Below are 27,928 nucleotides of genomic sequence, written 5' to 3' on the forward strand. Positions count from 1 at the left end.
ACAAGAGCAAAAAGGGAGAAATGCGAGAGAAAACTCTTTCTGTCCCTTGTATTTTATGTAAGCTACCCTCCCTAGGATTGGTGTAGCACTCACAGCCACAATCTCCACACTAGACAATGAATCAGTCACAAACTCTAGATTCAACCACCTCTGAAGAGCACCCACTCATGATTGGCTGAGGCTTAGAGGGACATTCAGAAACAAACCAAAACCTTCCACCCCTAGCCTCACATAGACTCATGCACATCCCTTTATGAAAAAAAAAAATAGTTCATCTCTAAGAGTTGCCAAAGTTCTAACAGTTTCAGTGTTGCGGAAAAGTCCAAATCCCAAGTCTCCTCTGAAGTGCTGGGATTTCAGGCAAACTCTTAGCTGTGAGCTTCTGCACAAGTGAAAACAAAGTTAAACACTTCCTACATTCAAGGGCATAAGATAGACATTTCCATTCCAAAAGGTACAAATGGGAATATAAAGGAATTGGACCGAAACAAGTCCAGAATCAGCAGGGCAAACAGTAGGTCCTGTAGTCTCACATGCAGCATCTGAGGCAATCTGTGGCAAGTTGTGAACTCCAAAGGGTTTGGGGGGCTCCACCCATTCTACACTTCTGGTGGTTGTAGACCCCGGGGCTTCTCTCTTAGGCCTGTTTGCTACTGCCGTGCAGCTTCCCTCAGATGATCCACATTCCTGGCTTTTCCTAACTTCTGTGCCATCCAGTACAACATGGATGATACCAAGGTCTGTTGCCAGTTGGAGCAGCAGCCAGGCTTTCTTCTGTCTTGGTTGTAGGGGTCAAGTGCCTGAATTGCTGAGCACTCTGAACCTGATCCTGATGAAAAAATTCTCTATGCTTCCACCATTCTGGAACCTGGTGCAGCCACTGCCATCAGGAACATCAAGTGGCTGCTGTGATTCTGGAGCATAGTTCTCTGTGGTTTTCTCTTCAAAGCAAAACCTTTCACTTTTGCAGTTTTGAGGCTGCAAAAGGTGAACATTTTCTGTTTCTTGTGATGTCTTCTGGCCCTCTTTTATAGTCTCCTGTTCCTTCGCAGCAATCAAGATTCCCTCAGGTTTATATTTGCAGCCCACAGCTTTACTGGAGCTTTTTTCCTGGCCAAAATATTTTAAATCATTATACTAGGCTCACTGCTCTTGATTCTCAACATAAATCTGTCTAAACCCACCAAAATAGCCATGTCACTGCCCCAACATTCAACTGCCTTGAAATTTCTTCTGACAGATTAATTAGTCTGGCACCCTTAATCTTAGTCTTAGGCAAGGTGTCTGGTCATGACCAAAATGTAAAGAAAATTTTTTCCAAGCCATAACACACATCATTTAGAGTCCAACAGACAATGCAATCCTTCCCAGCAAAAACCTCCCAAGCCTGGACTTTACTGGTTTTCTGGTCTGACCAGAGCAGACCTGACTGAGCTCTAAGCAGAATCTCCCATACAGAATAGCCTACGGCATTTCAGTGTTACTCATTCAAGTGACATCTTCAACACTTTTCAAACTCTTCCCAAAAGCCATTTCCAAAGGCTCTTTTTTTTTTTTTTTTTTTTTTTTGTCTTTTTGAGACTGGGTCTTATTATGTAGTTCAGGCTGGCCTTCAACTCACTTTGTGGCCTAGGCTGGCCTCAAATTCACAGCAATCCCCCTGCCTCAGCCTCCTGAATGCTGGGATTGCAGGCATGCAGCACCACACCTGGCTGCCCAACAACTCATTAACCACAACAACTCCACTTCTTGTACCAAATTCTGTCTCAGTTACTTTCCTCTCTTTGCTGAGATGAAATACCTGACACTGAAAATTAAGAAAGGAAATGTTTACTTATCTCACAACTTTTGGAGGTTTTAATTCGTAATCAGCTGGCTCCAAGGTAGGGTGACGTGGCAGACAGGCAACAATTCATGGCAGCAAAAGCAATAGGAGAAAAGTGGGAGAAATGCAAGAGAAGATTTCTTCTGCCCCTTATATTGTATGTAGGCCACACCTACCCTAGGTCAGATGCAACACTCACACCCACAATCCCAGCACTAGACAATGGATCAGTCACGTTCTCTAGCTTTAGCCACCTCTGAAAAGCATGTGCCCCTGACTGCATGAGGCTTTAGGGGGCATCCAGACACAAACCATGGAGTTACAACTTCTAAATGGCATTCGCAGATAGGTGCTCATTATGGTTTGGGTCTGACATGCGGGGCTTATTCAGAAGTGGGGCAGTGCCCTTGTCCCTGCCCTGCCTTATTCCCTGTGTGCTTCCTGTCCCCCAGGAAGTAAGCAGTTTTCCTCTGCCACACCCCCTTTTTTTAACTTCAGTTTTATTGTATTGCACTAAAGGAACAGCAGGATGGTTATACACTTTTCTCTCTCATTCGTTTTTGAAAATCTAAAAGTACTTGCAAATTCTTAAGAATACCATTACCACCAGATTAGAACAGTAAGCATAATATAACCAATCCCTAATATGTAAGTCTTACAAATAAAAACATTTAAAATAGCTTTAGATGCATTCTTTGCAAGTAAGTCAGCTTATATTTTTATATAATGTTCATTTATGCTTAAGAATTAAAGCAAGTATATTACTTTGATGGAAACAAAGGAAATTTCTCATACAGGGATAATATTCAGGTTGAAGGAGGAAAAATCCCACTCTGCTTGTTTTCATAAATGTATCCAGATATAATCATCTACATGATAAAGGAGGAAACCCAGCAAGTTTCCTACAAGTCAGATACACATTATCACTTCATCAGAAGCACCTGATTATCTAGAGCTAATTTATTTATAAAATGGCATTTTAATAACCCAAAGTGAGCCCTCCCTATGAGTTCCTCTAAACCAAAACTTCCATGGACTGAAGATGTCAGTTATTAATGTGCTCGTTCATAGCATTATGGCTGTTCATTAAGGAGTGCAGGTTCCATCTGTTAACACCAGAGGTAATCATTTTATATTCATTTATATGTAATTCCACTTCAATTCTTGATCCAAGTATAACATACAAAAACAGCTCTTCCCACAAGCAAAAAATGTGGAAATATCTGTTGTAACCTATATTTAAAAAACCCCTCATAAGTCTTCCCGGAGGCAAGAGAAAGATCGAAGGTAACTCTAAGAGCAGAACAGGATGTTTGCCTAATCTAAACTTGCTTGTTAGCCCACCTGAACCTTGTTCTTCCCAAGAAATGTAACCGCCATGTTCCTGTTCTATAGTGCCCCGCAAAGCCATCCCACCCACCCCCACCCCCACCCCCACCCCCGCATTGTGAGACCAGCAGCTGTTTGCGGTTTCACAGGATAAAAACCCTGCCCTTTAGCTGTTAGGCGTGCAGTCTTCCATATTGGCTACTGGAGGCTGCGTCGCCAGGCCTGTGCTTTAATAAATAATTTTTTCCTTTCCAAATTATTTTTTCTGGATCCTTCATACCTCAGGAAGTGGGGGACCACCACAGTATCTAAAAAATAAGGAGTCATTTTTAAAAGTAACTGATCAGATTCCATAGACTACTCTCGGAAACAGGCTCTTGCTCAATAGAATCCCTTCACATGCTGGCTTCACTGCATGCACTTAACCAGACCGACTCTTCGGGGTGCTGTTCTAAGAGCTCACAAGACACAGATCATGACAGTAGTAAAAAAAAAACTGCTAGTAGGTAAAAAACTAGTTTGCACCATCCTTCTTTCTGACAGTACGCTAGGATGTCTGCATGCATGATGGTTGTGGGGTTGTAGAGACCGAGTCCGCTCATCACTGGTCTACTCACCTCTAAATATGGTGCCTAAGCGGGGCATGCTGAGACCCAGTGTGAGCCACTCTGCAGTGCAGAGGAACAGGACACAGAAGAAAGCATGGATGAGATACTCAGGGAGGACGAGAGGACGCAGGGTATTACCCTGGTCTACAGGATTCTTGTCATCAGTCTTCGGTTCATCAAATACTGTAATGTGCCAGGTGACAAAGACGAGCGTGGCGGTGAGCAGGAGAGCCAGCATGTAGAGAAGGGCACGAATGTGAAGGCCACGGCTGGGGCGGAGCAGCTGGAGGCAGCGTGGGTGCCAGTGGAGACAGGTGACGCGGGGCTGCTGGGTGAAACCGTTCACTTCCCTTGGCCGCCTGCACCTCTGCCACTGCGGTGTCCACCCTGCACCTGTGGCACATCTTATACTTCACAGGTCCAGAGCCAGTGCAGCCAGTGCACTGTGAGTGGAAACCTCTGAAGTCGTGAGCCGAAATTAATCTTTCTTCCTTTAAATCGGTTCTCTCGGGTGTTTTGTCATAGTGACGGAAAGCTAACATAGTACTAATGTCTCAGGACGAGACAACTCAGGGAAGAAACTGGTGGACATGAAGAACAGTCAGAGAAATTCAGTACAGATAAAGGAGTTGGGAAAAAAAATGTTTTGGTTAAGGAAAGCTTTATCTTAATACCAAAACACTGAAGTGTAAATAGTCATGCTCTAGAATTGGTGACTATACCACTCAAAATACAAATTGTCCGTGTAGTCACTGCCCATAGGAGAGGTAGGGCTGGTGTCCTAAACAGCTTGCACAGCTGTAACAAAGCATGAGAAACAGAGTGCGTAAGCGCCAGACACTTCTTTCCCCGATGTGTGGTAGACCAGAAGGTACCCTGTGCGGTGAGGACCGCCTCCCCGGCTCGCAGATGCCATCTTCTCACTGTGCCTCCACGTGGCCTTTCTGCTGTGTAGGCACGTGCAGAGCTCCCCCCGACTTCCTCTTCTTAGGAAAGCACTGGTCCCAGGTTGAGGGGACCATCTTGGTGACCTAATTGCCACTCAAGGGCTCCATCTCCAAATTCCCGCATGTTAGGAAGGCAGAGCTGCAGCATGGGACACACAGCCCGCGAGGCTGGGAACAGTAAGTTTCGGGGTTCACTAAACTGTGAGGTACCTGCAGAAGCAGTTCCAGCACAGTTGCTTTGAGTGGCTAAAAAGGACACAGATAAAACAAATGCCTAGTTATTGTGCAGGAGAAGAAAATGTAATTCTCCTCCTGCCTTCTGATGTTTAGCTTGGCCCTTCAAATCCACCGATGGGAGATTAACAAGAGCCCAAGGCTTGTGTCCTATGCAGATGGGTCCCAAGGGAGGCGGGAGCTGGCCCTGGGATGCTGAGAGCTGAAGTTTAGGGAAAAGGAAAGGGGGAGAAAGCTTCTGGGGGAGAACAATCAGTTTCTCTAAGACACGAGGTGGAATGAAGAAAAAGACCACCCATTTTGTGGAAGGTGGAGATGCTGGAAACAGGGAAGACCAGATCAACAGGCTTATTAGAAGGATGAATTAAGGTATCTACCATGATGTTTTTATGATTTGGTCAGTTAATAAAAAATCTGCTTAAAAAAAAAAAAAAAGAAAGACAGATATGTTTCTGAAAGAGGAGCCTGGAAACAAGAAAAGGTGATAATAGGGGCTGGGGGTTTAGCTCAGCGGCATAAGCACCTGCCTTGCAAGCAGGCGGTCGTGAGTTCGATCCCCGGTACTGATAAAAAGGAAAAAAACCAAAAAAAAAAAAAAAAAAAAGAAAGGAAAGGTGATAATAGTCTCTGCCTATTCAGTGCCTTGGGTTTAGAGCTGTTTTTTTCCCCTCTCTGTTTGGGGTAGTGGGTCTTCCCTAGAGGACTCCATGGCACCCTGCTTCTACGTGTCCTGGTGGTCAGATAAGGGGAATTCTGAGAAGCTTTCTCTTCTGCTTTTTTATTTTCTTTCTTTGTGTCTCTCCCTCCCCTTTATTCCTTCCTCTATCTTTCTTTCTCTGGAGTCTGTTGCACACAAACACCTTCCTTTTATAATAATCTCTGAGTTGAAGTTGCATACTTCAAGGCTGGCATATCCTGTCCTCTCCAGCTGAAAGGAATGGCCTGCCCCCCCCGGCACCCCAATGACTTGCTTTGGGGTCTGACTTTAAATATATGCTTTATGCCCCCTGTGGGGGCTTAGTGTGGACAGGTACCCTTGACTCTGAATCCTCTGATGAATGACAGACAAACCAGAAAGAACAATTTGAAACGCCAAGCGTGCAGTAAGCTGTCAGGCTCGCAGGTTGGGGAGGCAGTGGCTGCAGAAACTGTCACAAGCTCTACAAAGCCAAGCTACTTTGGGGCACCTCTGGGGAGAGGGGAGGAGGGGCCACCACCTATGCCCAGTTCTTAGGCAAAGGTCCACAGGAAGCTGCTTGGCTCTGGCTGTCACCTTCAGAGCAGTCGCCCACAAGACTCTTTCTTTCTCAGAGGACCTGTCCCTGTGATGTTAAGGTGCCCGCTTGAGAGCAGGAACCGGTTTCACCAGCCCACTGGCCTCTGCCTGAGGCTGGAGCAGCCAAGCGGGTGGCCAGCTGGCCAGCTGGCGGTTTCTGACCGGAAGGGGCTGTCAGCTTCCAGCAGGTGGAAAAGAACAGCTGAAGCAGGGCACAGGCCTGGGAGTGGGCTCCGCTGGCCCTGGGGGCCCGAGCAAGGCAGGAGGCCAGGCCTCCGGCAGGCAGCCCAGTTGGCAGTGCGGAAGGCTGGCTAATGATTAATGGGAAAGTACCTGAGGCTGGGCACTCACACCTTCCCTGCCTCTGCCTTGTTGGCCCTGCCTGAGAAGGGCCACAGCCCTTGGGAGGGACTTCCTGTCACTAGTGAGGAGTGATCAGGCTCCTCGGGTGGCCAGAGGGAGTTCATCCCTGTGTGTTTGCGTGGACGGCTGGGGGCCTCTTGGGATCTGAGAACCTTCTCCGAAGCCCTACAGGGGACACTTACTGAGGTAAGGGGCTGCAGTGTGGCTCTCTCATGAGGAAAAGCTATCTGCTGGGGGCCTTCTCCTCAGCAGCCCCCACGCCCTCCCAGGCATCCGCTGGGTCTCCTGTGAAAATTCCGGGTGATAGCGCACCCTTGGTGTCCGCTTCACAGCTTCCAGAGTTAAAAATTAAATGAGGAGCTGCCTGTGGGCTTGGGAATTTCAGACATTTCCAGGGAGCGAGTGTGCCTCACAGAGAGCTGCTACATGCCTATGTAAAGCCGGCCCCTGCCGTCCCAGGAGCCACACGCTGGGGACCCATTTTGGGTCGTCACCCCTGGGCCGCCTGTGAATGCCATTTCCTGCCCTCACAAGGAGACCTGGGAGGAGCACAATAGTCCTGAGAAGGTGGGCCTGAAAGCAGGCCAGGAGGGGCTGCAGCCTTCAGGGCAGGAGAAGCCTGGGCCTGGCTGTGCTGTGCCCCAGTGGACCTGACCCCTGCAGCCAGTTCCTCTGGGCCTGGAGACCCCCAGGCCTCTGTTGCGTTCACTGGGGTCAGATTTCTTGCTGTTGACTGAAACAGGACGTTTTCAAACGCTTCTGGAAGTCACGATGTCAAACGACTCCCAAGAGTCAGAAGCGCAGTTGGCTGGGCCTGGATCCACCCTTGGTGGGTGTTCTCAGCTTCTCTGGGAGTTGTGCCTCATGAGGCCAGTGAGAAATGGGTCGGGGGCTGAGTCCTGCCTGTCTTAACACAGCTGTGAGGCTTAGGAGTTTATGTATAGTCAGCCCTCAACTAAGAGCAGGACGCTCAGAGCCTTCCACGAGGAACCAAGGCCAAAGGCATCACATCTGGGTCCCACTGCCCCCGTATTATTAATTGACCACCTCTGATGTGAGTCGTTGTTTAGTGGAAGCAACGTGTCTGACCTCAGTTATTCTGGAAACCAGCTTTATGAGGACACAGCCTCACATGTCTCTAAATACTGTCATGATCTCATGAGTCCTGTCTGCACTGACCTCCCTCTGACTGACTCCTGGACTTGCAGCCAGCTCCTACACTACCTGCTGGGGTCCTACCCACCGGACTCCAGGCTGGTTTGGACAAACAGAAGTGAGAACCACAGGAGAGAAAGTTGCTGGGAGGCGTGTTTCCTCGTTCAACGCTCTATTCTCAGTCTGCAGCCTGACCCGACGCGGGTCTCAGTGGCTGCAGCGCCTCCGCAGGGGCCTGCATCTATGCCTCCGTCTCTGCCCAGCTGGGCCCAGGCTCCACAATTAGCGCAGCTTCCAACACCTGCTTCTTCCGCCGGGAGCCCGAGCTTCGCCTGGCCCACAGAGTATCGAACCTGTGGAGGTCCCATGAAGGAGCCTTGCCTTGAGTCAATGATTTATTGAACGCTTCCTAACTCTGGATTGCAGATCGATCTCGGATCCATTCTCAGAAGAGCCGGTTCCGTCCTGGGTTGCGTGGGAGGCCATGGACCTGGCAGTGGAGTGGTGCTCAGCGCACATACCCTGGCCTTTAGAGACCCGAGGATTAGTGTAGTGCGCGTGCTGGGGGCACATCCATGCCTTCCCGCGAGCACGCCTCCAGGAACTAACGTGAGAGGTGCGGGGGGTGGGCTGCTCCTGGCCTCCGCCTTCCGCTTTCCCGCGCTCTGCAGTTTCACCCGGCTACTCGCAGGCTGGGCTCGCGGCTGTTTCCAGTGCCTCCCTTTCTACTCCAGGCATCAGCTGTGGGGTGACAGCCCTAGGGCTGTCAGAGAAGAGAGGAGGCCTGAGTCCTCCGGACCCTGGCGGCCTCACGGCAGGGTGGATGTTGGGGGCTGGCACCTGTTTCGGAAGGACAGGGCGGATTCTCACAGCAGGACTGGAATCCATGAGGACCAGGGCTGGGAAGAGAAGCATCCCAGGCCTCAGCCCTGCATGCTAGGCAGGTGGGGAGGAGCACGGCCTTTGCAGAAGGCCCACAGGTAGTCAGTGTATAAGGGACTCCCCCAAAGCACCCCAGGGAGACCCTGCTAAGCATCTGGGAAGGAAAAAGCAGAAAGAGGATGTGCAGAGGCGGAGGGTGAGCTGGAGGGCTACCAAAGAAAAAAGGGGCCTGGAAGGAAGGCCAACAAGTGTACACTGTGAAAATCCTGGGTGCACCAACACCTGACCAGGCCCAGCCCAACCTTCTGGGCACTCCTGTTCTGCCAGAGCCCTCTCTGCAGGTCTTCACTCATGCCAGCCATACTCCAACCCAGGGCCTTTGCATCTGCTCTGCCCTCTGCAGAGGAAGCTTTTCCAGTAGATTCGTGCATGGCTGTCACCTCATCCTCCCTCTCAGGGCCTTCCCCCAGCCACCTGCCTGGAGTGATGCCAGCCTACCCCCACTCCACTGTTTCCTCCTTCTTTCTTGCCTCCTTCCATTAGGCCGTCTGGTCTGTTTCTCCATTTTTCCCTATCCTCCTCCTTGGGGCAGCATGGTTTTTCAGAGATCAGAAGGAGCAGCAGAGAGCTCAGGCTCCCCTTCTTGGCCAGCAGCTCGAAGGTTGGACTGTGCTGTCCCCACCCTGTCATTCATGTCATTTTGTTCAACAATGCTCAGGCTGAATGCAGGGCCCACAGCGGGACCAGTAGGTCCAGTGGGTCCAGGGTAGGGTGCGCGTCCCCCCTCACCCCCAGGAAGAGGACCGATCTGCTCACCGCCAGGAGCTGGCTGGGCCCGGCAGCTCTGAGAGGCGCTAAGAGTGCAGGGGTGGAGGCCATTACCTGCCTGCTTTGTGTTCCAGGGTGAGCAGGATCATGCGGAGATGGAGGGCGGCAGGAACGGTGTCCTGGCCACACTGGTCGTCCTGGCTGCGCTGACAGGTAGGGCTTGGGGTCGGACAGCCTGCTCTGAGCATCCTCTGCTCCCGAGGAAGGTTACCAGGAGAGGGCACCAGGAGAACTCCTCGGAAGCCCTTTCTGTGCCTCCCCTTTGGGGGCCACCTCCTCTGTCCATCCAGTTTCCGTGGCTTCCAGGAAGGGCCCTGAGGTGCCCCTGCCCCTCAGACTGCCTTGTCTGCTTCTCTTGCTTTCTTCCCCCCTCAGTTTGCTGGGAAGGCCCTGCCTTGGCATCTGTGCCTCCTTTAAGCCTGCCTGATTATTGGGGCGACCAGGGTGGGATCCCAGGTCCTGGGGGCTGGCAGGCGAGGGCCCACAGTGTGTGACACCTCCTGTTCCTCACCACAGCTCCTTGTCATTTTGAGCACACCCTGTGGTGTCTGGGCCACCACCTGACTGTGCCGCAGGGGATGGTGTGGGTCTTGCAGCAGTCGGAGCCCAGATGCGGGGCTTTGCTTTTGTTAGGTCTCCTCTAGATTCCCGTGCAGGGGTGAGCTCAGCCCTTCTTCCTCAAGTGGCCTGCAGACTCTGGCTTCCTTACTGTGGAGACCTGAGGCCTTCACCTCGAAGAACAGTGCACACTCTGGAAGACACTCAGTCATGCAGGTCCAGCTGGGCGGCCTGCCCCTCCCTGAGAGCTCGTCTTCACTGTGGGGTCTACTTTGGGTGTCCAGCAAGGCTTTAAAAATCTGGTCACAGCAGCGCTGAAGAGTGAAACAGAACACACAGACTCTGGGGCCTAGCGCAGGAGCTGCGTGCAGTGAGGACTGCTTTACGCAATTCTGACCACAAGTGCGTGTACAGATGGTGGTAGGGTACCGGGCTCACGCTCATGTGGATTTGGGGACAAAGGAGCTGGGAAGCTCCTGTCCAGCAGCATGAGATACTCGGACCTTCATAGGCACTGAATTCGTAAGACTTTTGTTAGAGGAGAGAACAAGGCCTTGCAATGGCACAGGTTGGGAACCGAGTGCAATCAGCCACCTCAGCATACGTTTCAGGAACGTGGCCCCACACAAGCCTATATGGCCCACAGTCGCAGAAAGATCTGCAAGGGTTTGGTGGCAACACCCAGGGTTTAGCTCCTCTGAGAGCCGGGCAGGAAGTGTTGATCTGAGGCAGGAAGATTCCAGTTGGAAGCCTGGGGGTGGTTATTCCAGGAGGCAGGGTATTACAGACTAAAATGCTAGAGCCCCAAGAGAGATGAGGTCCACCCCAAAGTCCGTGATGAAGGCTGAGCCCTCAGATGTGTGGGTAAAGATTTGGCTCTGGGTAGCGGAGGGCCGTGCTTGTATGCACCCCAGGCCTGCCCAGCCTCTCCTTTCTGCCTCGCTCAGGGCCTCATGGCTTGCATAGAACCTGACCATGGATTACTCATGCAGTAAAGAGTCACTGAGCACTTGTTATGTGGCACTTAACTGAGGAATAGGACACAGGGTCCAGCAAATTCAGACACCATCTTGGTTAACACAGAGCCTAGGGTCTAATAAGGGAGCTAGGCATTGATTGAGGAGAAACATAAATAAGAAATACCATTGTGACAGTACCTCAAAGAAGAACCACTACTTTGAGAGCACAGTCACAGGGTAATTTACTCTCAAGGCAGTGACCTAGGAAAGTTTCCCTGCAGAGATGATAGTTGGACCCGGAGCTAAGAAGCAGGTGACAGTGGTGTTCTGGGATACATATGCAAAGGCCCTGGGGCCAGAAAGACTGGATGAGTCTGATACTTTTTTTAAAGAGCTAGGGGCCCTGGAACAAATTAAAGCAGCTCACTTTGCTGTCTGCCACTTTCTTTCCCTGGCTCCTTCCTGACAGTGAATCCACATCTCCAACCCTGCTTCTCCATTCTCTGCAGTGTTAAGAACAAGGTGAGCATTGAGGAGTTATAGATGTGGTCAGAGAGGAGGGGAGAGGAAAGCAGGAAGACAGCAGGTTTCAGAGTAGACCCCCAAACCAACGCTGGGGAGACACCTGACAGCTACTTCAGAGAGCTGTGGAGAGGCCATCACAGAAGAACGCTTGCATTTAGATCAATTCCTGCAGGGTCGATGGCAGTCATGGGTGCTAGCAAGTATTCAAGAGTTTGAGGCTGTTGGGATGGAGTGAGAGGAAGAAAAGAAATCCTGTCCATCTTGGGCAGCCACTGGTCATTTCCTCAGAGATGCCTGGTAGGGCAGGAGAGAGAACACGGGCCAGGCTGTGGATGTGCACCTGGGAATTGGAGAGTGCTGGCAGCACTAAGAAACTCCTTCAAGGAGCCTGGTAGACAGCACACTCTTGGTCACTCCTGGGCAGGGGACACACTGATGCTTCCCAGGGCTCTGCCACAATTTGCCTCTTTGCCCCCAAATAAAAGGGAAAGCAAAGAGACAGAGAGGTCCCAAGGGAGGTATGTGACCAATCAAAATTCTTATCTCCGATTTTCTCATGCTTGCTCTGTGTAGGGCAGAGTCACATGTGGGCACTGATAAGACACAGGCCATAAAGGAACAAGATGCCAAGACCTCACATGGCCAGAAAAGCAGCCCTGAGTCACAGGGCAGAGCTGGTGGGTGGTCACCAAGGGTTCTAGCATGGGCTCCAGGGGACAGTCAGGCCAGTCTGGTTCCTTCTGTTTACCTTAAAGCTTGAGCCAGGCTCTGGGCCTTTCCATCCAACATGGCCCCCTCTCACCTGCCCAGCTGCAGAGCAACAGCTGTGACTGCTTAGCTGCATGTGAAATCAGGGGCTTCAAGGCTGGCTTTAGAGTGAAACCAGCTCGCCGCTTCACACATGGCCAGGAAGGGAGTCTGGCTCCAGAGGGTTTTCCCGTTCTCATGGAGATGCCCAAGATGGGCTTCTCCAGGGCAGACCTGGGCCTCACCTGCCATCTTCCTGCCTCCCGTCTTGCTGGGCACTGTCCATTTGCCCTCTCCACCAGGCCCCAGTGTGGAGAATAAGAGCTTGACAGGCCTTTCTTTCCTCAGGTGTAGATCTGTATCTTTTCTCTTTTTCTTCTCCTCCTCTTCTTTTTCCTCCTCCTCTTCCTCTTTTCTTCTTTTTCTTCATTTCCTTCTCCTTCTCTTCCGCTTCTTCCTTCTCCTCCTTTTTTTTTTTTTTTTTTTTTGGTACCAGGGATTGAACTTACACACTTGGCACTTGCCAGGCAGGCGTTGTACCACCAAACTGTATCCTTGGCCCCTCTCTGTCTTTTTAAAACGTCCTCTAAGGCCACATTGACAGTGTCCGTGATTCCCTGATGGGTCACCTGGACCCTCCTTCCAGAGGTGCTTGTTTCTTCACTTGAGGATCAGAGGGGCCCTGGTGTAGGGATGGAATAAAAACCTCCCAAGTTGTAGGTATGAAAACCATGCTTTCCTTTTGTGTCACACGCTGCAACAGAACAAAGGCGAGTGCGATCGTGTTTTCTCAGACAGTGGGTCAGCTCCGTGCACCCGGCCCTTTCCCTAGCTGTGCTCTCCTGAGCTGGCGCCCGCGTTGGTCTCCTCACTCCAGTTGTGCTCGCACCAGCTCTGTTCCAGACACGTGCTTGTCCCATCTCACGTCATACTGCTTCCGGATCCTGCCGAAGCACTTCCGGTTCGCAGTGCATTCTAGGTGCACGGATGAGCTCTCGTTCTTGAGCGTTTGCATCCAGCCTTTCCGCAGGGCCCTCGTCCGTGATGTTGCTTTAGAGCCGCGTTACTCTTGATTGTCCGAAGGCGGAAGGAAAGAGGGGAGCTGCCCTTATTTGGGGATCTCTGTGCACATGGAGGGCTGCCTGGTTGCCCCGCAGAGACCAGGAACCATCCACAGGCAGTAAGAATGCCTGAACTGAGGCAGAAGGCCTGGCTGCAAGGAAACTCCGGGTTCTTCTGAAAGACATCGTGCAGTCAAGGGCATGGAGCTCTGGGCAGAAATGTCTGAGTTTGTCTCGGTTTCTGCTGTTCCGGTGACATCGCCCGTACACGGGCCGGTTCATTCTGGAGGCTCCGAGGGAGAATCCGCTCATGCCTTTCTCAGCTTCTGGGGCTTGTAGACTTGTCTATCCATTCTCCGCCTGCATCTCTACACGGTGCTCCTCTCTGCATGCTTCTGCACTGCAGGTCTCTCCTTAGAGTTGGATTTTGGGCTCATCCTATGTCCAGATTGATTGTAGTTTGAAATCCTTAACCATTTGTCTCTATGAAAAGCCATACTTTCAAGGGTCACCTTCTGAAGATCTGGTGGATATAAACTTACGGGAAACAACATCCAACCAGAACAACCCAGCTAAGTGAGGAGAGTGAAAAGGAGGGGATGGCGCTGGCTTGAGGTCCGCTGGCAGCTCTTGGGGTCCTTGGGAACTCTGGTATTAGGACCAGTAAGACATGGAGTCTGAGCCACGCCAAGGATGCCCAGGTGGTAACAGTTGGCATGGAGTGAAGAGTTGAACTGTGTAGTTGATGTCTGCATATTAACACTTACCCTCTGAAAAATCGGTTGCCTTCTAGCATCTGGATCCAGCTATCAAATCCTAGAAGGGCCCCAGAATGCAACCGTCCTGCAGGGCTCGGAGGCTCGCTTCAACTGCACTGTGTCCCCAGGCTGGAAGCTCATCATGTGGGCCCTCAAGGGCACGGTGGTCCTGAGCATCACGGACCAGGAGCCCATCATCACCAACAACCGCTTCACCACTGCCAGCTATGACGTGGACAGCAACTTCATCTCCGAGATGATCATCCACAACGTGCAGCCAAGCGACGCGGGCCTGGTGAGATGCAGCCTGCAGAACAGCGACCTGGATGGCTCCGCTTTCCTCGAAGTCCAAGGTGTGTACGCGGCAGGCTCCGGAGCACAGGGCCTGGGGTCTCTCGGGTGAAGGTCAGAGGGCTGGGAGGGGCCCTTGGGGCTCGAGCTGGACACCGCGGCGCATGTATTGGTGTTAGGCAGATGACGACTCTGAACTGACAGCTGCTTTGTTATTTATCACCTCCACTCCCCGTCTCCCTCCTTCCTTCCTTCTTCCCTTTCCCCCTCCCTCTCTCTTCCTCTCTTCCTGGGCACTCTGGCCTTCTGTTTGTAATATATTTAGAATTATTTCAAACACTGTCATTGTTTCTAACCTCCGTCACTCCCTCCCTCCCTCCCTTTCTTCTAATTTCTTTCCCTTTGTCCTTCTATCTTCCCTAACTTTTATTCCTTGTTAAAACTTTTAACGATGGTTTTCATCATTCCCCATCTAACCAGTTTCAGCGTTGAGTAGCTTTCTGGAAATTCATCCTGGAATTCTTCCAGGTCCAGCTGGAGTCACTCGTCTCTGACTTGGTGATAGGAGACAGTTACTGCTCTTCTCTAGTGTTTTATGTACTTGACTATAGTTCTTTGCATCCATTATTTACCAACTCTGAAGCATGTTTTAACCTTTTCCTCTTCCTTGCTGAAGTTTCCCCAATCCCTTTCTCTCTTTCTCTGGGTATGGTGATTGTTAGTATCCAGTGTGCCTTCACTAATATACCAAGTCTCTGCAAGAAAAGAAAAATGTCAAATATAGTCTACAGTGAATAGCATTTTGTTTCATTCTTAAAGGTAATTCTGAGGTGCTAAAGATCAAGTTATATGGTGAAAATGTAGAGAGATGCTTTTACAAGGACCTGGAATATTCCTCAAAAAATTTAATCATGTTGTGCTCTTTGAAAGTGTATTTACACGCTATTTGTAGAAGCATTATGACTACCACAGTTCTGGATTTCTTACAAGAAACCCCATTATGTCTTTGAAATTTTTCTTATATTTGTTGATTTACTTACCTTGGGGAAATTCCCAAAGATTCTGACTGTATTAATTTTACTGTCGAATCAAATTTGATAATTCTTGGTGGAAAGATATGTCTATTTCTATCTGCATTTTAAAATAACTTTTTACTGCAGAAATTCAGTTAAATTAGCAGCTCTTTTTCTTTTGTGTCTTTAATTTTGTGTGGTTTAATTCAGGATCAATGATATTTTTTAAATAAGTGATCTTATGAGGCTGCCCAGGGCGGTTGCCTCGGTTTGCATGACCACATTCGTGTGACAATGACGTGAGGTCAAAGGGAAAGAACCCGGGAAAAGAAATCAAAGACATAAACTCTGGCTGTGCTGTCACCAGTGATTTTCTGCAAGATCCCCATGACGGCTCAATTTCTTCACCTTTAAAATGGGGAAAACTTCCCGGGCCATCTCACAGGCTCAGGAGGACCAGATGGAAAAACCACTAAGGTTTGTGGCGTGAAGACTCCAAAGTCCTGTCCCATTTGGCTTATTGCACGTAAAGCTGGGGAGCCCAACTGGCCTGCGGTTAGCACTGCACATTCGGGGTCCTGCTCCCTGGACTCGTGTTCCAGCCTTCCTGCTTACACGCGGAGAGACCCTGGGCATGGTTCCCTCAGCACAGGGAAGGCCTTTAGGACTGACTGCCTGGCTCCTAACTGCTGTCATGTGCTCATTGGCTATCTATTGTGTCCCCAGTAAAGGCATTTACGTGGGATTCAAAGATGACTAGGGAAAGATGTCCCTGTTCCCAAGAACCTAAGAAGAGGAATATATACCAGGAGACAGAGGCGCAGCGCAGCTGTGAGCAGGGGCGAGGGTGGGAGAGGGGCTCAGGCTCCAAAAGGGAAGGGTGGTAACACACCTCAGACAGCTCCCTGAAGAAGGTGGCGTTTGGGAGGAGCCTTGAAGGTCTGTAGATCAAGCAGCATGGGGGAGCCAGAGAGGAGGTGGCCACAAACCAGTGAAATAGGACGCAAGGCGTGGCTCACCACAGCTGTCCTCAGGGCCCAGCTACTTCACACCACACCGCGGTGTGGTTTTCCAGCGTCTTTCCCCAAGGCCATACACAGGTCTACGGATTTGGCCTAGCACCCTTCTCGTGCATGTTTATGTGGTGCTGATCACTGTGGCTTTTGGATTTAACACATCTAGGGAAGTCAGAGTTTCTTCAGGGAGAGGGACCCACAGAGCTGGGTCAGAATCTGGTCAGTGGACCCTGGTTCTGTTGATCCGAATGCTTTGCTGCCAGAGGAACAAATGTCTTCCTTTTTTCTGATGCACAGGTCTATGAATGTTTAAAATCAGTTTTACTGGTACATTTTAGATGCACAGTTGATGGGGTTCCATGGAGTCTGCCCCCTGTTCACAAGGTGACCCCTGGGTCCTGCCAAGTTGGTCCCTGAAGACCCAGCTGTTTTTATCTTACCGAGATGATAGGTGTCTTTCTTACTTTATCCTCACAAACGCACAGAGGAACTTTCCCTGTTCCTGGGGAGGATCTCTACTACACAGCTCAGGACCAGTGATTTTCTATTTTTTTTTTTTTGGTACCGGGGATCGAACCACGCACTTGCATGGCAGGCGCTTATGCTGCTGAGCTAAACCTCCAGCCCTGACCAGTGATTTTCAAATGATTGAACAATAATAAATCGTGGGAGGGTGGGAAATCCAAAGTGCCAGGTCCAGCAATGGATTTTAATGTAAGAGAGGGTGGAACTTCCTTGATCTAGTTTCAGATTCCTCTATGCAAGTGACCTTTAAGAAACCCTTACTGGGGCTGGGGATTTAGCTCAGTGGCATAAGCACCTGCCTTGCAAGTGTGTGGTCATGAGTTCCATCTCCGGTAAGGATAAAAAAGAAAAAGACAAAAAAAAAAAAAAAGAAAGAAAGAAAGAAACCATTACTAAAAAGAAAAAAAAGATACCACTACTTGTTGAATTTTGATCTAGTGTTGAAGATTATCCACCATTTAGTTAAAAGGCTGTTAAATCCACTTCCCTGCCCCAGCTCTTACTGTGTGGAACCTGCGTTTCTTCATAGGCTTCACACGAAGCCATCTGTTATAAGAGACTGAAGGAAGGAACAGGTAGGAGAATCTAGACAGGCATCGCAGGAACTTAGTACGCTTACAAAACGCTCTCACTCTTGATTTCCCCACACTACCGTGTAATAGGTCAGTACTTTTAGGTAAACATTTTAAAATAAATATGTCACTGCAAGTTAAGATATGATAAATATTAATAGAAGCAGCCATCTAAGTGAAAGGTCTTTGGAGTCTTCAGCAATTTTAAAGTGTGTGAAAGATACTGAAACCAAAATATTTGAGAAACACTGATGCAACCCAATGCTCTCTGTTTGATGCAAAACAGAGAACTCTAAAATGCCAGTTCTTGCCCAAGGTGGTGGCAATTTGGGGGCAGCATTAGGACTGAGAACAGAGTTCCTGATTTCTTCTCCAATGTTCTTTCCATTATATGACACAGTTGATGGTATTTAGTCTGTGTTAATTTGAATATTTCAATGCCTATGTGTTTCATTAAGGTTGTGTCTTTGCTGGAGCCAAGCCTCAGGTTATTTTAGCAATATCAGCAAAAATCATAATGTGTAAATAGTGTGGATTATTACTATCCCTGGCACAGTCAAGTGGGTTCTTAGCAAAACTTTAAAAATAATTTATCCGAGTAGATTATTTTCATGCATGATTGGGTTAACTATTTCTGTGCTATATTTGAGTTTGATGTTATTCATAAATTGAAATACTTTTTTAAGACAGTGTCAAAAGGTTATATTTAAATATTTGTGACCTCAAGAATAGATAAAATAAATGCAGGAGAGGCTTCTTCCCAGGATATCCTGGGTTATGTTCTCCTTACTTTGAAAGGAGATTATTATTTCCCTTTTTGCTTTTGCTCCCAGGACAGCCCGACAATTTTTTAGCTCCACTTCAGTGACTGCAGCCTCTTCTGCACACGCATCTGCCTTTTCTCTCCCATGTAATTATTACTCCTGGTCCTGATTATTTATTTATTTGTCTCTGTAATTAGATGTTTTCTTATGAGAAACCTCACCTTCTTCCAAGGACTCAGCAGGTATAAAAAAGACATGGAAAAACCCGAGCTGAGGATTTCTGGCACAGACACACCCTTTTGGGATTGGGAAGAAAGTCTCAGGAAATGTGATTTGAAGCAAAAATTGAAGAAAGAATCTGTGCCGTGGAGGCCCTGTCATTCTGTCCTTCCTTGGACATTTCTCTCTTTTCTTCTTTAGTCATGGGCACCTTGCACATCCTCGGTGACAGCCTTGTAGTTGTTGAGAATGAGCCTTGCAATGTCACTTGTGAAGCCTCGGGCTGGGTCCCGCTCCCGGATATCACCTGGGAGGTCGGCGTCCCCGTGAGCCACTCCAGCTCCTCCTCCTTTCTGGAGCCGGGCGACCTTCCTCGGGCAGTGAATGTGCTGGCTCTCACGCCGCAGGGCAACGGGACACTGACCTGCGTGGCCGAGCTGAGGACCCTGCAGGCCAGCAGGTCCGTCACTGTGGACCTCACTGTGGTCCAGCCACCACCAGGTGAGTAAAGACTTCCTGCTTTTTACCACACCAATTAGTACTTCAGGCTTGTTTTGATTGATTGATTGATTGATTGATTGTTGTTGTTGTTAACTGATCGGTTTGCTGCTGGAGAGAGAAACCAGGGCCTTGTGCATGCTAGCCAAATCTTCTGGCCTTTCAGGCTTCTGCTTTCTGTGTCGTGATACTCTATCAGCAATGCCCCAGAAAATCAAACGAGGACTTGGATTTCAGCTGGGGACAATCATGGAGGCCAATAACATGGTGTTGCCTTGGGGTCCTGTGATCCCACCTGCTTTGACAATTCCATCTGAAAGTTTTCTTCTTTTTCTTAAGTACATACAAAAACCACTTAGAAGCCTTGGCAGTGGTTTTTCATTAAGAGCAAGTTCGGAGCAAAGACTCAAAGACAGCTTTCTCTCCAGCTTTTGCTACTGCTGCTCCAGACAGACCCGACCCCAGCAAACTTCCTAACTCCTGGGGAGGGTTCTCAGGTCCTCTGAGGCTTCTTACAGATTTCTGCCAGGCCCCGGCCAGTCTCAAGCCTGCTCCCCTTGCTCCCCGACCTCTGCACGCAGATTGAATCCTGGGCCCTCACGCTGAGCCACATCCCTAGAATAGAACATCTTCCCTGCTTCCCGCACCTCCTTTCCTGCTTCTTTTTCTTTGGTACTGGAGGTGAAACCCAGGCCTTTACACTGCGCCATGCCCTTAATCCAGCTTGATTGTCTATTCTGAGACAGAATCTTGCTGAGTGGCTGAGTTACCCAGACATGGTTTAAACTTCAATCCCTCTGCCTCAGCCTCCCAGAGTTCTGGGATTGCACACACGCATGTGTCACCATGCCCAGTGCAGTGTTTCATATTTTACCCTGCAAATCCACAGTGCAAGCGGTGTGGGGTGAAACGGTGGGTAAAGAAATTTTACAAAAGAGGAAGGGAGGCGTGGAGGGGCATCAGGCTTTAATCTAGGGCTCAGAGCTGGATGGAAAAGTGGGTTCTAGAGGCTAAGAGGAGCTCTTCTCTCCACCCCAGACCTTTCCTGTCATGAAATGACTGCTACCTGAACTCTTTTGAAGTTCAGAACAAAGCTATGCACAAGGCAAAATAATAATGGCAGGCAACACCTAGTGGGTACCAGGCACTGCTTAAAGCAGGCTGCAAGAGTGCCTAGGTTAACCAGCACAGTGTGGAGGAGGGAGGTGCTATTACTGGAAGGCAAACTCCTAGAGTTGTTGACTGGACTTGCCCTGGAGAGACAGTGAATGCCAGGATCTGCTTCCCGGTCCACTGCACCCTGAGAGCAGGCTCCTAGAGAAGGCTGCTGTGACCCAGGACCGTAGACCACGCAGTCTCCCAGCTATGGAGCCCAGTCGTGCTAGCAGGAAGCTCCGTGGAAGGCAGGACTGCAGCAGGTGTGAGCATAGTGGGTGGGGAGCCACAAGAGCAGGTGACATGGTTCCTGACACCAGCTTCCACTTTGATCAGTGGCCAGGGGCTGTCAGGTGAGGTTGGTCGTCCCTGCTAGTCTTGGTGGCCAGTTAAGGAAGGTGGGAGTGGGAAATGCCAGACGGTATGGCCACTTTCCCTCCATGACTCAGTCGCCAGCCCAGCCAGGTGGCTTCCCTCCTGCAGGGGTGCCCGGTGGGGAAAGCAGGAGGTCTTGCTCGATTCAGGGAATACTGTGAGGTCCTGACTGGGGGACAGAGGCTAGAGCACAAAGAAGGAAAGGCCACCAGCTGGGAGTGCTGCCGGGTGGCACAAGCAGTCAAGCCCTTGTCACATCCTGGACTGGGCCTTCATATGTAGCAGGCAGCTCCCTTATCATGAAAATACATAATATTTACCAACTTCACCCTGTGTGAGTCCATCGAGTGGACACAGGATGACCATGCCGTGCTGAACGCTGGTACACAGTCTCCTGGGCACCTTTGCACATATCTCTTGCATCTACACAGCCTAGTGGAGCAACAATTGTTCCTGGAGTGATCTGGAGGCCAAAGGTCACCAGGAAGCCACTCCGTGCCATGGGCGTGACCAGTTCCTTGACAGGAAGCTGCAGCTCCTCTGGGTCTCAGGGCTTCCGTGCAGAGGTCTCATGGCAGCTCCGGCCTGGGAAGCCATTGGTGCAGCTCTGGGTTTAATGACTTTATGATCCCGTCTGTGGGAGGGGATCCTCTAACTGGGGCATTTGCTTGGGCAGTGTTTGCGCTCCTGCACACCAGGCATTCTTGGGGTGCCGTTCCACACCCACCCACCTTGCATCCCTGGAGGCGAGCTCTGAATCTGCTGTGCCACCAGCATTCCAGGAGATGCTTGAGATTCTGCCAGGCGTGGAGCAAGGTGACTGGCCTGCTTTCTAGATGTGAAGGACTCAGCTTGTGTCCACGTCTGGGGCTGGGGCAGTGCACTAGGGGAAGGCTGTAATTCTGTCCGCTGTGTCTTCCTCACTCTCCCTGTCACTGGGATGCAGTACTCAGCACCCACAACTTAAAGGAGAGGTGTATTTAGCTTGTTTTCCATCCGCGCTCAGCTGGCTCCAAGGCAGAAGCAGTGTGGTAGGAGAGGCTGCTGTGCAGGGGAGCTGCTCGCATCAGATGGTCAGCAGGCACAGGGAGGTGGAAAAGGCTGGGTGCAAGATGCAGGTTTCCAGGCCACGCTCCTAAGGCCCCACCTCCTAACGGAAGTCGGCCACTGAACCCATCCAAGATGATCCCGCTGATGAATACTGCACCCCCACCACCCCATCACCTTCCACACACCCCAGCCCTGAACCTGTAAGGCCTTTGGGAGACACCCCAGATCTAAACCATGGTACTCACCCTATTACCTTCTCTAGGAGATCTTTTTTACTGTCCATCTGTCCCAGCTCATCTCAGAAAGATGTTGGGTGATGGGGAATTAGATGACATTAGGAGAGGAGTTTGCTTTGATGTCAGTCTTTCACTTCTACTCTAGACATCTTAATATGGTGAGGAAGGTGAGTCCTAGGCTTGGCTTAGCTATAGCTCACTGGCTGGTGTATGGACTGTTGTTCTCTACATGCAGGCAGAAAGGAAGTCAGTCTCTCAGTCACTCCATCCACCCAACCACTCACCCATCCATCTACCCACCCACCCATCCATCTATCCATCCACCTGTCCATCCATCCATCTACCCATCCACCCATCCACCAATCCATCCATCCATCCATCCATCCATCCATCCATCCATCCATCCATCCATCTACCCACCCACCCATCCACCAGTCCATCTATGCATCCATCCACCAGTCCATTCACCCAGCCAAATATCCATCCATCCAGCCAGCCAGCCAGCCAGCCACTTATTGGTCCCCCCATCATGCCTAACACGTCCCAGGTTCTTGGGATGTGAGAAAAATAAGTCCTTGACCTTGAGGAAAATAAATCCAATTTAGGCAATAGAAGAAATCTAAGGAGAAGTGGAAACAACAGCAATTGATTTCTTAGACACTTAGGACAATACGGGACACTAAGAGAAGGAACTATCAAAATTATTTAACATGGCAATTCAATAGAAGGAAATTTTAAAAACACTGCAGGCAAGCTTTGCACAGAGGGCAAAAGACAAATAACTTTTATATTATATAGTTCCCTGAAGCACAGTTTCCTGAATTTCTCCATGTGATTTTCGACAAGCCTGTGGCTCATTCTGCTCACAAGTCAGCTTCCAGGGGGTTGATGACTGCAGACACCAGGGCGTAAGCGAGCACCTGAACCCATTCCTGCCGCTGATTCTGAGCGCTGAGCTTTCACATAGGAACAGAAAACTTCAACCAAGGGTCAGTTTCCAGAAACACTCTAAGAAGGAGGATCCACGGTAGCCTTCAGCACTGCCCTCTGGTTCTGAAGTTCTGGGTGACCCTTACGTTCACAGTAAATCTGTGCTGCTTTGTGGGAGGTCTGTGGTTTTATATTTTCTAGCAATTAGAATCCAGCAGGACGAAAGGCATTAGTATTGAGATATTGCCCATGTGCCGAGAGTTGAATGGCAGACTGGTTAAATAGCAATTTATAATTTAAAAAGCTCAACTTCAGTGCTGTGATTTGACTTCCGTATGGTTGAGAAGGGAAAAATGAAACACAAGTGAGTGATCTCTGGGGGTGGTTCCTATCGGCCAATTGCTGGACGAGCTGCCCAGGAGGACTTTCTGTGGTGATGTGTATGCTCTACTGTTGTGGTTAAAAACTTGAAGTGTGGACAGTGGAACCGAGGCATTAAATACTTAATTGTACATTATTTTAACAATGTAAGTTTGAATTTACAGGAAACCAGCACTGAAGAGCTCTGAGGCAGCAAAAAGTCACAATGGCTTTTTCTTCCCCCCTTCCCTTCTCACGTCCCTTAATTTCCTCCCTGCTGTGCCCCACCTTACCATTTTCTTCCAACCCCAGGACTACTGCATAAAACAAGAAGGTAAAGTAGACACTAAAGAGGGTGGTTCTTGAAGAGCTAGGGAAGCAACCGCTGTGGGAGAAATAAATTCTCTGGTGGAGTAGGAATTGGATGGTAGTGCAAAGCCATGCTCCCAAGTGACCTTCCCTCGTGTGTCCCAGGTTTCTTTGGGCTCTAGAATCTCAAAGGGTAGGGACATGAAAGACAAGACCAAATGGCATTCTCCAGTTTTGTTTTGCTATAGCTGATTAATAGTTATTTCTTGACAAAGGCCGTCCCTGCCTGATATTCACCTCTCCGGTCCTAGGGAGTTACCATCGTGGCCGAACTTTATCTGCCTCTCAGGAATGTTGGAGCCAACAACTGATTACTTCTTAGATTGAGTTGCTAAGCAACTATATATTGGCAGCAGTAAATATTATGATAGAAGTCATCATAGAGAATTGAATAATTAGACACACCAAAAGGAAGTAGGCCTATGGTTTCTAACTATAGCAGTCTGAGTAGTTATAATATTATTGGAAAACAAGTGCAATTTAGAGTGGCAGAATTCATGATCCTATATGGTACAGATATCACTAAAATACTTTTTCTTTTAACCCTGTAGACAGTGTTGATGAACCAGGCACATCATTGCCCACCTGGGCCATCGCTCTGCTTGCAGTGTCACTGTCATTGCTTTTGATCCTGATCATCATTCTGATTATAATATTCTGCTGCTGTTGTGTCTCTGGGGAAGAGAAAAAAGGTAATTGTTTCTGTGTGGATTTATATGTGGGTACGGACTTTGGATACAAGCAGCCGATACGGAGCTCATCAGCTCTTTGAAAAGTTACTTTTTTTTTTTTTTGTCTTTTTCCTTTTTATCGGTACCAGGGATCGAACTCACGACTGCCTGCTTACAAGGCAGGCGCTTATGCCGCTGAGCTAAATCCCCAGCCCCTTGAAAAGTTACTTTACCCACAGTGAGATGTCACCCCACATCTGTTAGGTTGACTGTTATCCAGAAGACAAAGATAAGTTTGGGGAAGGGAGAAAGGGAAACTCACACGGCTGCTAGGAATGTAAAAAGGCCCAGCCATTATGGAAAAGTGATGCTAGCATGAAACCCAGTGATCACCAGGCATGTGTCCAAAGAAAATGAAACCAGCAAGTCAGAGAGGCAGCTGGACTCTGTGCCTCTCGAAACATTATTCACAATAAATAAAGAGTAGAAACACTATGTGGCCATCAGCCTGAATGGGTAAAGACAATGTGCAACAGTACACACGACATGGAATAGTACTTAGCCTTCAAAAGGGGGAAGCTCTGTCAGTTGGGACCACGAGGATGAACTTAGAAGATGGCACATGAAGAGAGGGAAGCCAGGCACGGGTGTGGCATGGTCCCACTCACACGTGGAGCCCTTGGGAGCTGAACTTAGAGAAACAGTAGAATGGTGGTTGCCAGGGGTGGGTTTGAGGACCTGGGGACATGTTGGTTAAAAGGTGAGCTTAGGCAGCATGGATAAATAAGTTCTGGAGTCACTGTAACTCTGAGACTGGGGTCCTAGTGCACTGTATGTTTTAAACTGCTAACTGTCCTCACTGTAAGGAGTAAGTGTGTGACGTGATCCCTCTACCCCACGGGCATGCAATCAGAACATTGCATTATGCGCTGTAAATATATGTGATTCTGATTTGTCAGACACACCCTTACACTCCAACAGGGACAAAACAGAACTTAAGTCAAAGGCCATGGTGGCCTTCAAAGTATTTGAAGGTAGCTCCAGCGAGAGAGAGGGCCGTCTAAGAGAGCAAGCTGTCCCTTGAGGCCTGTTGTACCCCTCCAGGCACTGAGACCTCCCCACCTTGGGGAAGGTGAGGAGGTGGCATCTGCCTTGCCAAGGGCACTGATTACTTGGCTGGTGTGCTTCTCTGCAAGGTGTGTGACTATTGTAACATGTCATTTAAATGCAATTGTTTTTTCTAGAATAACGTGTTTCCTTTTGCAAGTAAAGGTTCAGTGCAGTGGCAGAAAGAGAACTGAGATTTTCCTGTTCGTAAAAAATAGCACTAAACAAATTAATGAAATTAATCATACATTTCCTTCGAGTGAGGACTCCTGAACACACCGAGAAGCTGTATGCGGGCAGTGACCTTGGCTCAGGTCAGGACCAGCAGTGGGTCCCATCAGCATCACAGTGGGCTGGTCAGAGTAGGGGAGCTCGTGACTTCACACCCAGAGGATGCACTGTCATGTGGATGGCCAGAGCTTTCTAAGGCAGATGCCTGGGCACCTCTGTGTTTCTTACTCCTGCTCCTATCAGTATTTTCTATAGTGAAATCATGTTCCTTAGAGTGGAGGTTTGACATTTGAATATAGGTCAGTGGTCTGCATTTTTAATAGCTTAACTGCTTAGCTTAACTGCCATCCAGTAAAGAGTAGGGGTGTGTGTGTGCGCGTGCCAGGCGTGATGCTAACTCCTCTACACAGAGCCTCTCTCACTCAGACATTCCAGGTAATACCGGGTACACAGCCTCCACCACGGAGGTGACCCAGCCTTCCCCCCATCAAGGATTTGGTTTGGCACTGGAGGATCAATTCTGTGCTACCACTTTATTCCTTGGGAAGTAAGAATCCAAAACAGTAAACTCCTGTTGACTGAGGATGGCTGGGCTGTCTAGCTGGGAATTAGCCTGTGTGAATTACCCTGTGTATGCAGTGGGAAATTACCCTGGAATGACACGTACTGGCTTTCAGGTGAAAGGTGCTGAAATAACTTCTGTTTGAACTGGTCAGTGCCTTTGGGTGGGTATTGTCAACGTTAGTGCAGAGAGCAGTTGCAGAAGTCCAGTACTCTGGACACCCTGGGGCCGTGGCTTTCATCTGCTCTATCCTGGCCTGCTGGCTGCTAACCCACACAGGCTGTGATTTTTAGTTTTTTAATCTACACCGTGGAAAAAGCTATTCCCTGTAGGTCGGCTTTGAGAATTAAATGAATTAATGTATTTAAAATGTCTGTGATTTGTCCTCTATTTTACACATCCTTTAACTTTGAGGTGACAAGCCCATGGAAGGAACAGCTGTGTTTCCCCCTTGTCTGCGGCAGATCCAGGTGAGGGCATGCCCAGAGACTTAGGACGCTCACCCTGCACCACCAGGTGTGGCTCACAGCAGAAATTACATGGTTCCTTAACATAAACGCCACGGCCTATAGAGCTGCAGGGTTTCCCAGGATGATGATTTCAGTGCTTAAAAAATTAAGTGTATTTGTTTGCAAATGTATCTCCTGTAGCTCTCCTGGTCCCTGGAGAATTCTTTGTGTGCCAACTGGCTAACTGGGGAGTGGGTAAGAATGACCTAGCTTGGGGACGTTGCTATGGCAACGGGGAGACAGAAGGACTTGAAGGAGAGGAGTTTATCTTGGCTCACAGTTTCTGAGGTCTCAGTCCATGGTTGACTGGCTCCATGACTTTGGGCCTCAGGGCAGGCAGAACACCGTGGCAGAAGGGTGTATGAAAGGAAAGACCCCAAAAGTAAGGGGCTGGGGATCAGGATCATCCTCAGAGTCCTGCTGTGTGACCCACTCTCTTCGACCAGGCCCGGCCTGTCTCTGTCACCTCCCCTGATGGTGGACTAATCCACTGGTGAAGTTAAAACCTGCCTGGTGCAGTCTCCTTTCAAAAGGGGACAAGTCCTTGGCACACAGGAGACTGGGGGGAACATTTTAGATCTAATCCATCCATGGACACTTGGCCTATGGGTGTTGTTCTCTGTTTGCATAATGTAGACTCCCTCGAATCCAAGATCCATTGATTAGAAGCACTAGCAATTTAGAGATAGGCTTGGTTTTAGAGGGAGAGGAGTGCTGCGATTGGTGTAGGAAATCGAATGAAAATTTATCTTAGGATTAGAGAAATTGAATAATACTTGTATACTAGAGTCTAGTCTGCTCACCTCCTGGGGTCTGGGACAGTTAGGTGAGGCCAGGTTGTGTACAGTTCTGGTGGTGCCAGCACACAGGGCACCTGAGTGAGTGGCAGTGGTGGTTGGTGACACCAGGCTCCTCTTGGGAAGTAGAGTCTTCACAATCTTCTAATCAAACTCAGTATTCACTTACTGGGCACGCACCGTCTTGGGTACCTGGCTGCTTAGAAACACAAACTGAGTGCAAAGACTAATGGGAGGTCGTGAATGTTGGGGAGTCTGCAAAGTCAGTGAGATCTTATGTGTTCGAGTCGGCATCCTGGTTTTTCTAATGGAATTTTGTTCTCCTTTTTTGCAGAATCTAGTTATCAAAATGAAATAAGGTAAGTTGGAAGTGACACGGCTTTTTGAAAACCAAACCACCGCCACCACCATTAACATCTATACACGAACCTTTGGGATTTTAGGCTTTTATGTTACTCAGAGTTAAGTTCTGAAGATCAACAGCTCTGAAGAACTCATACACAGATCCTGGACCCACCCCGCGAATCATAAAACAGTGTGGGTAGGCGGACTCTGCCTTGACCTGCTCTGGTCACTCAGGGCGGATCGGTTTTCTTAACCTCTGCCGTTTGCAGTTGTCCCCA

The 27,928-nt window shown here is 49.2% G+C and overlaps 1 protein-coding gene across 2 annotated transcripts in view; it reads left to right on the forward strand.

The window, feature by feature from the left end:
* The first annotated feature begins 6,408 nt into the window (after positions 1-6,408).
* Igsf5 (immunoglobulin superfamily member 5) overlaps positions 6,409-27,928 on the forward strand; it is a 35,349-nt gene continuing 13,829 nt past the window's right edge. The window contains exons 1-7 of one of the 2 annotated variants that reach the window (XM_063224534.1): positions 6,409-6,768; positions 9,522-9,600; positions 14,091-14,408; positions 18,657-18,956; positions 23,980-24,120; positions 26,414-26,469; positions 27,640-27,664. In XM_063224534.1, the coding sequence (XP_063080604.1) occupies positions 9,543-9,600; positions 14,091-14,408; positions 18,657-18,956; positions 23,980-24,120; positions 26,414-26,469; positions 27,640-27,663 (897 nt within the window). In that variant the 5' untranslated portion in view covers positions 6,409-6,768; positions 9,522-9,542 and the 3' untranslated portion in view covers position 27,664. The remainder of the gene's footprint in view (positions 6,769-9,521; positions 9,601-14,090; positions 14,409-18,656; positions 18,957-23,979; positions 24,121-26,413; positions 26,470-27,639; positions 27,665-27,928) is intronic. The other variant, XM_013146101.3, reaches the window with a different exon arrangement.

Source organism: Cavia porcellus, unplaced genomic scaffold (genome assembly GCF_034190915.1).
Source record: "Cavia porcellus strain 051 isolate PalLab524CR breed Dunkin Hartley unplaced genomic scaffold, mCavPor4.1 scaffold_15, whole genome shotgun sequence".
In the NCBI taxonomy this organism is placed as follows: Eukaryota; Metazoa; Chordata; class Mammalia; order Rodentia; family Caviidae; genus Cavia; species Cavia porcellus.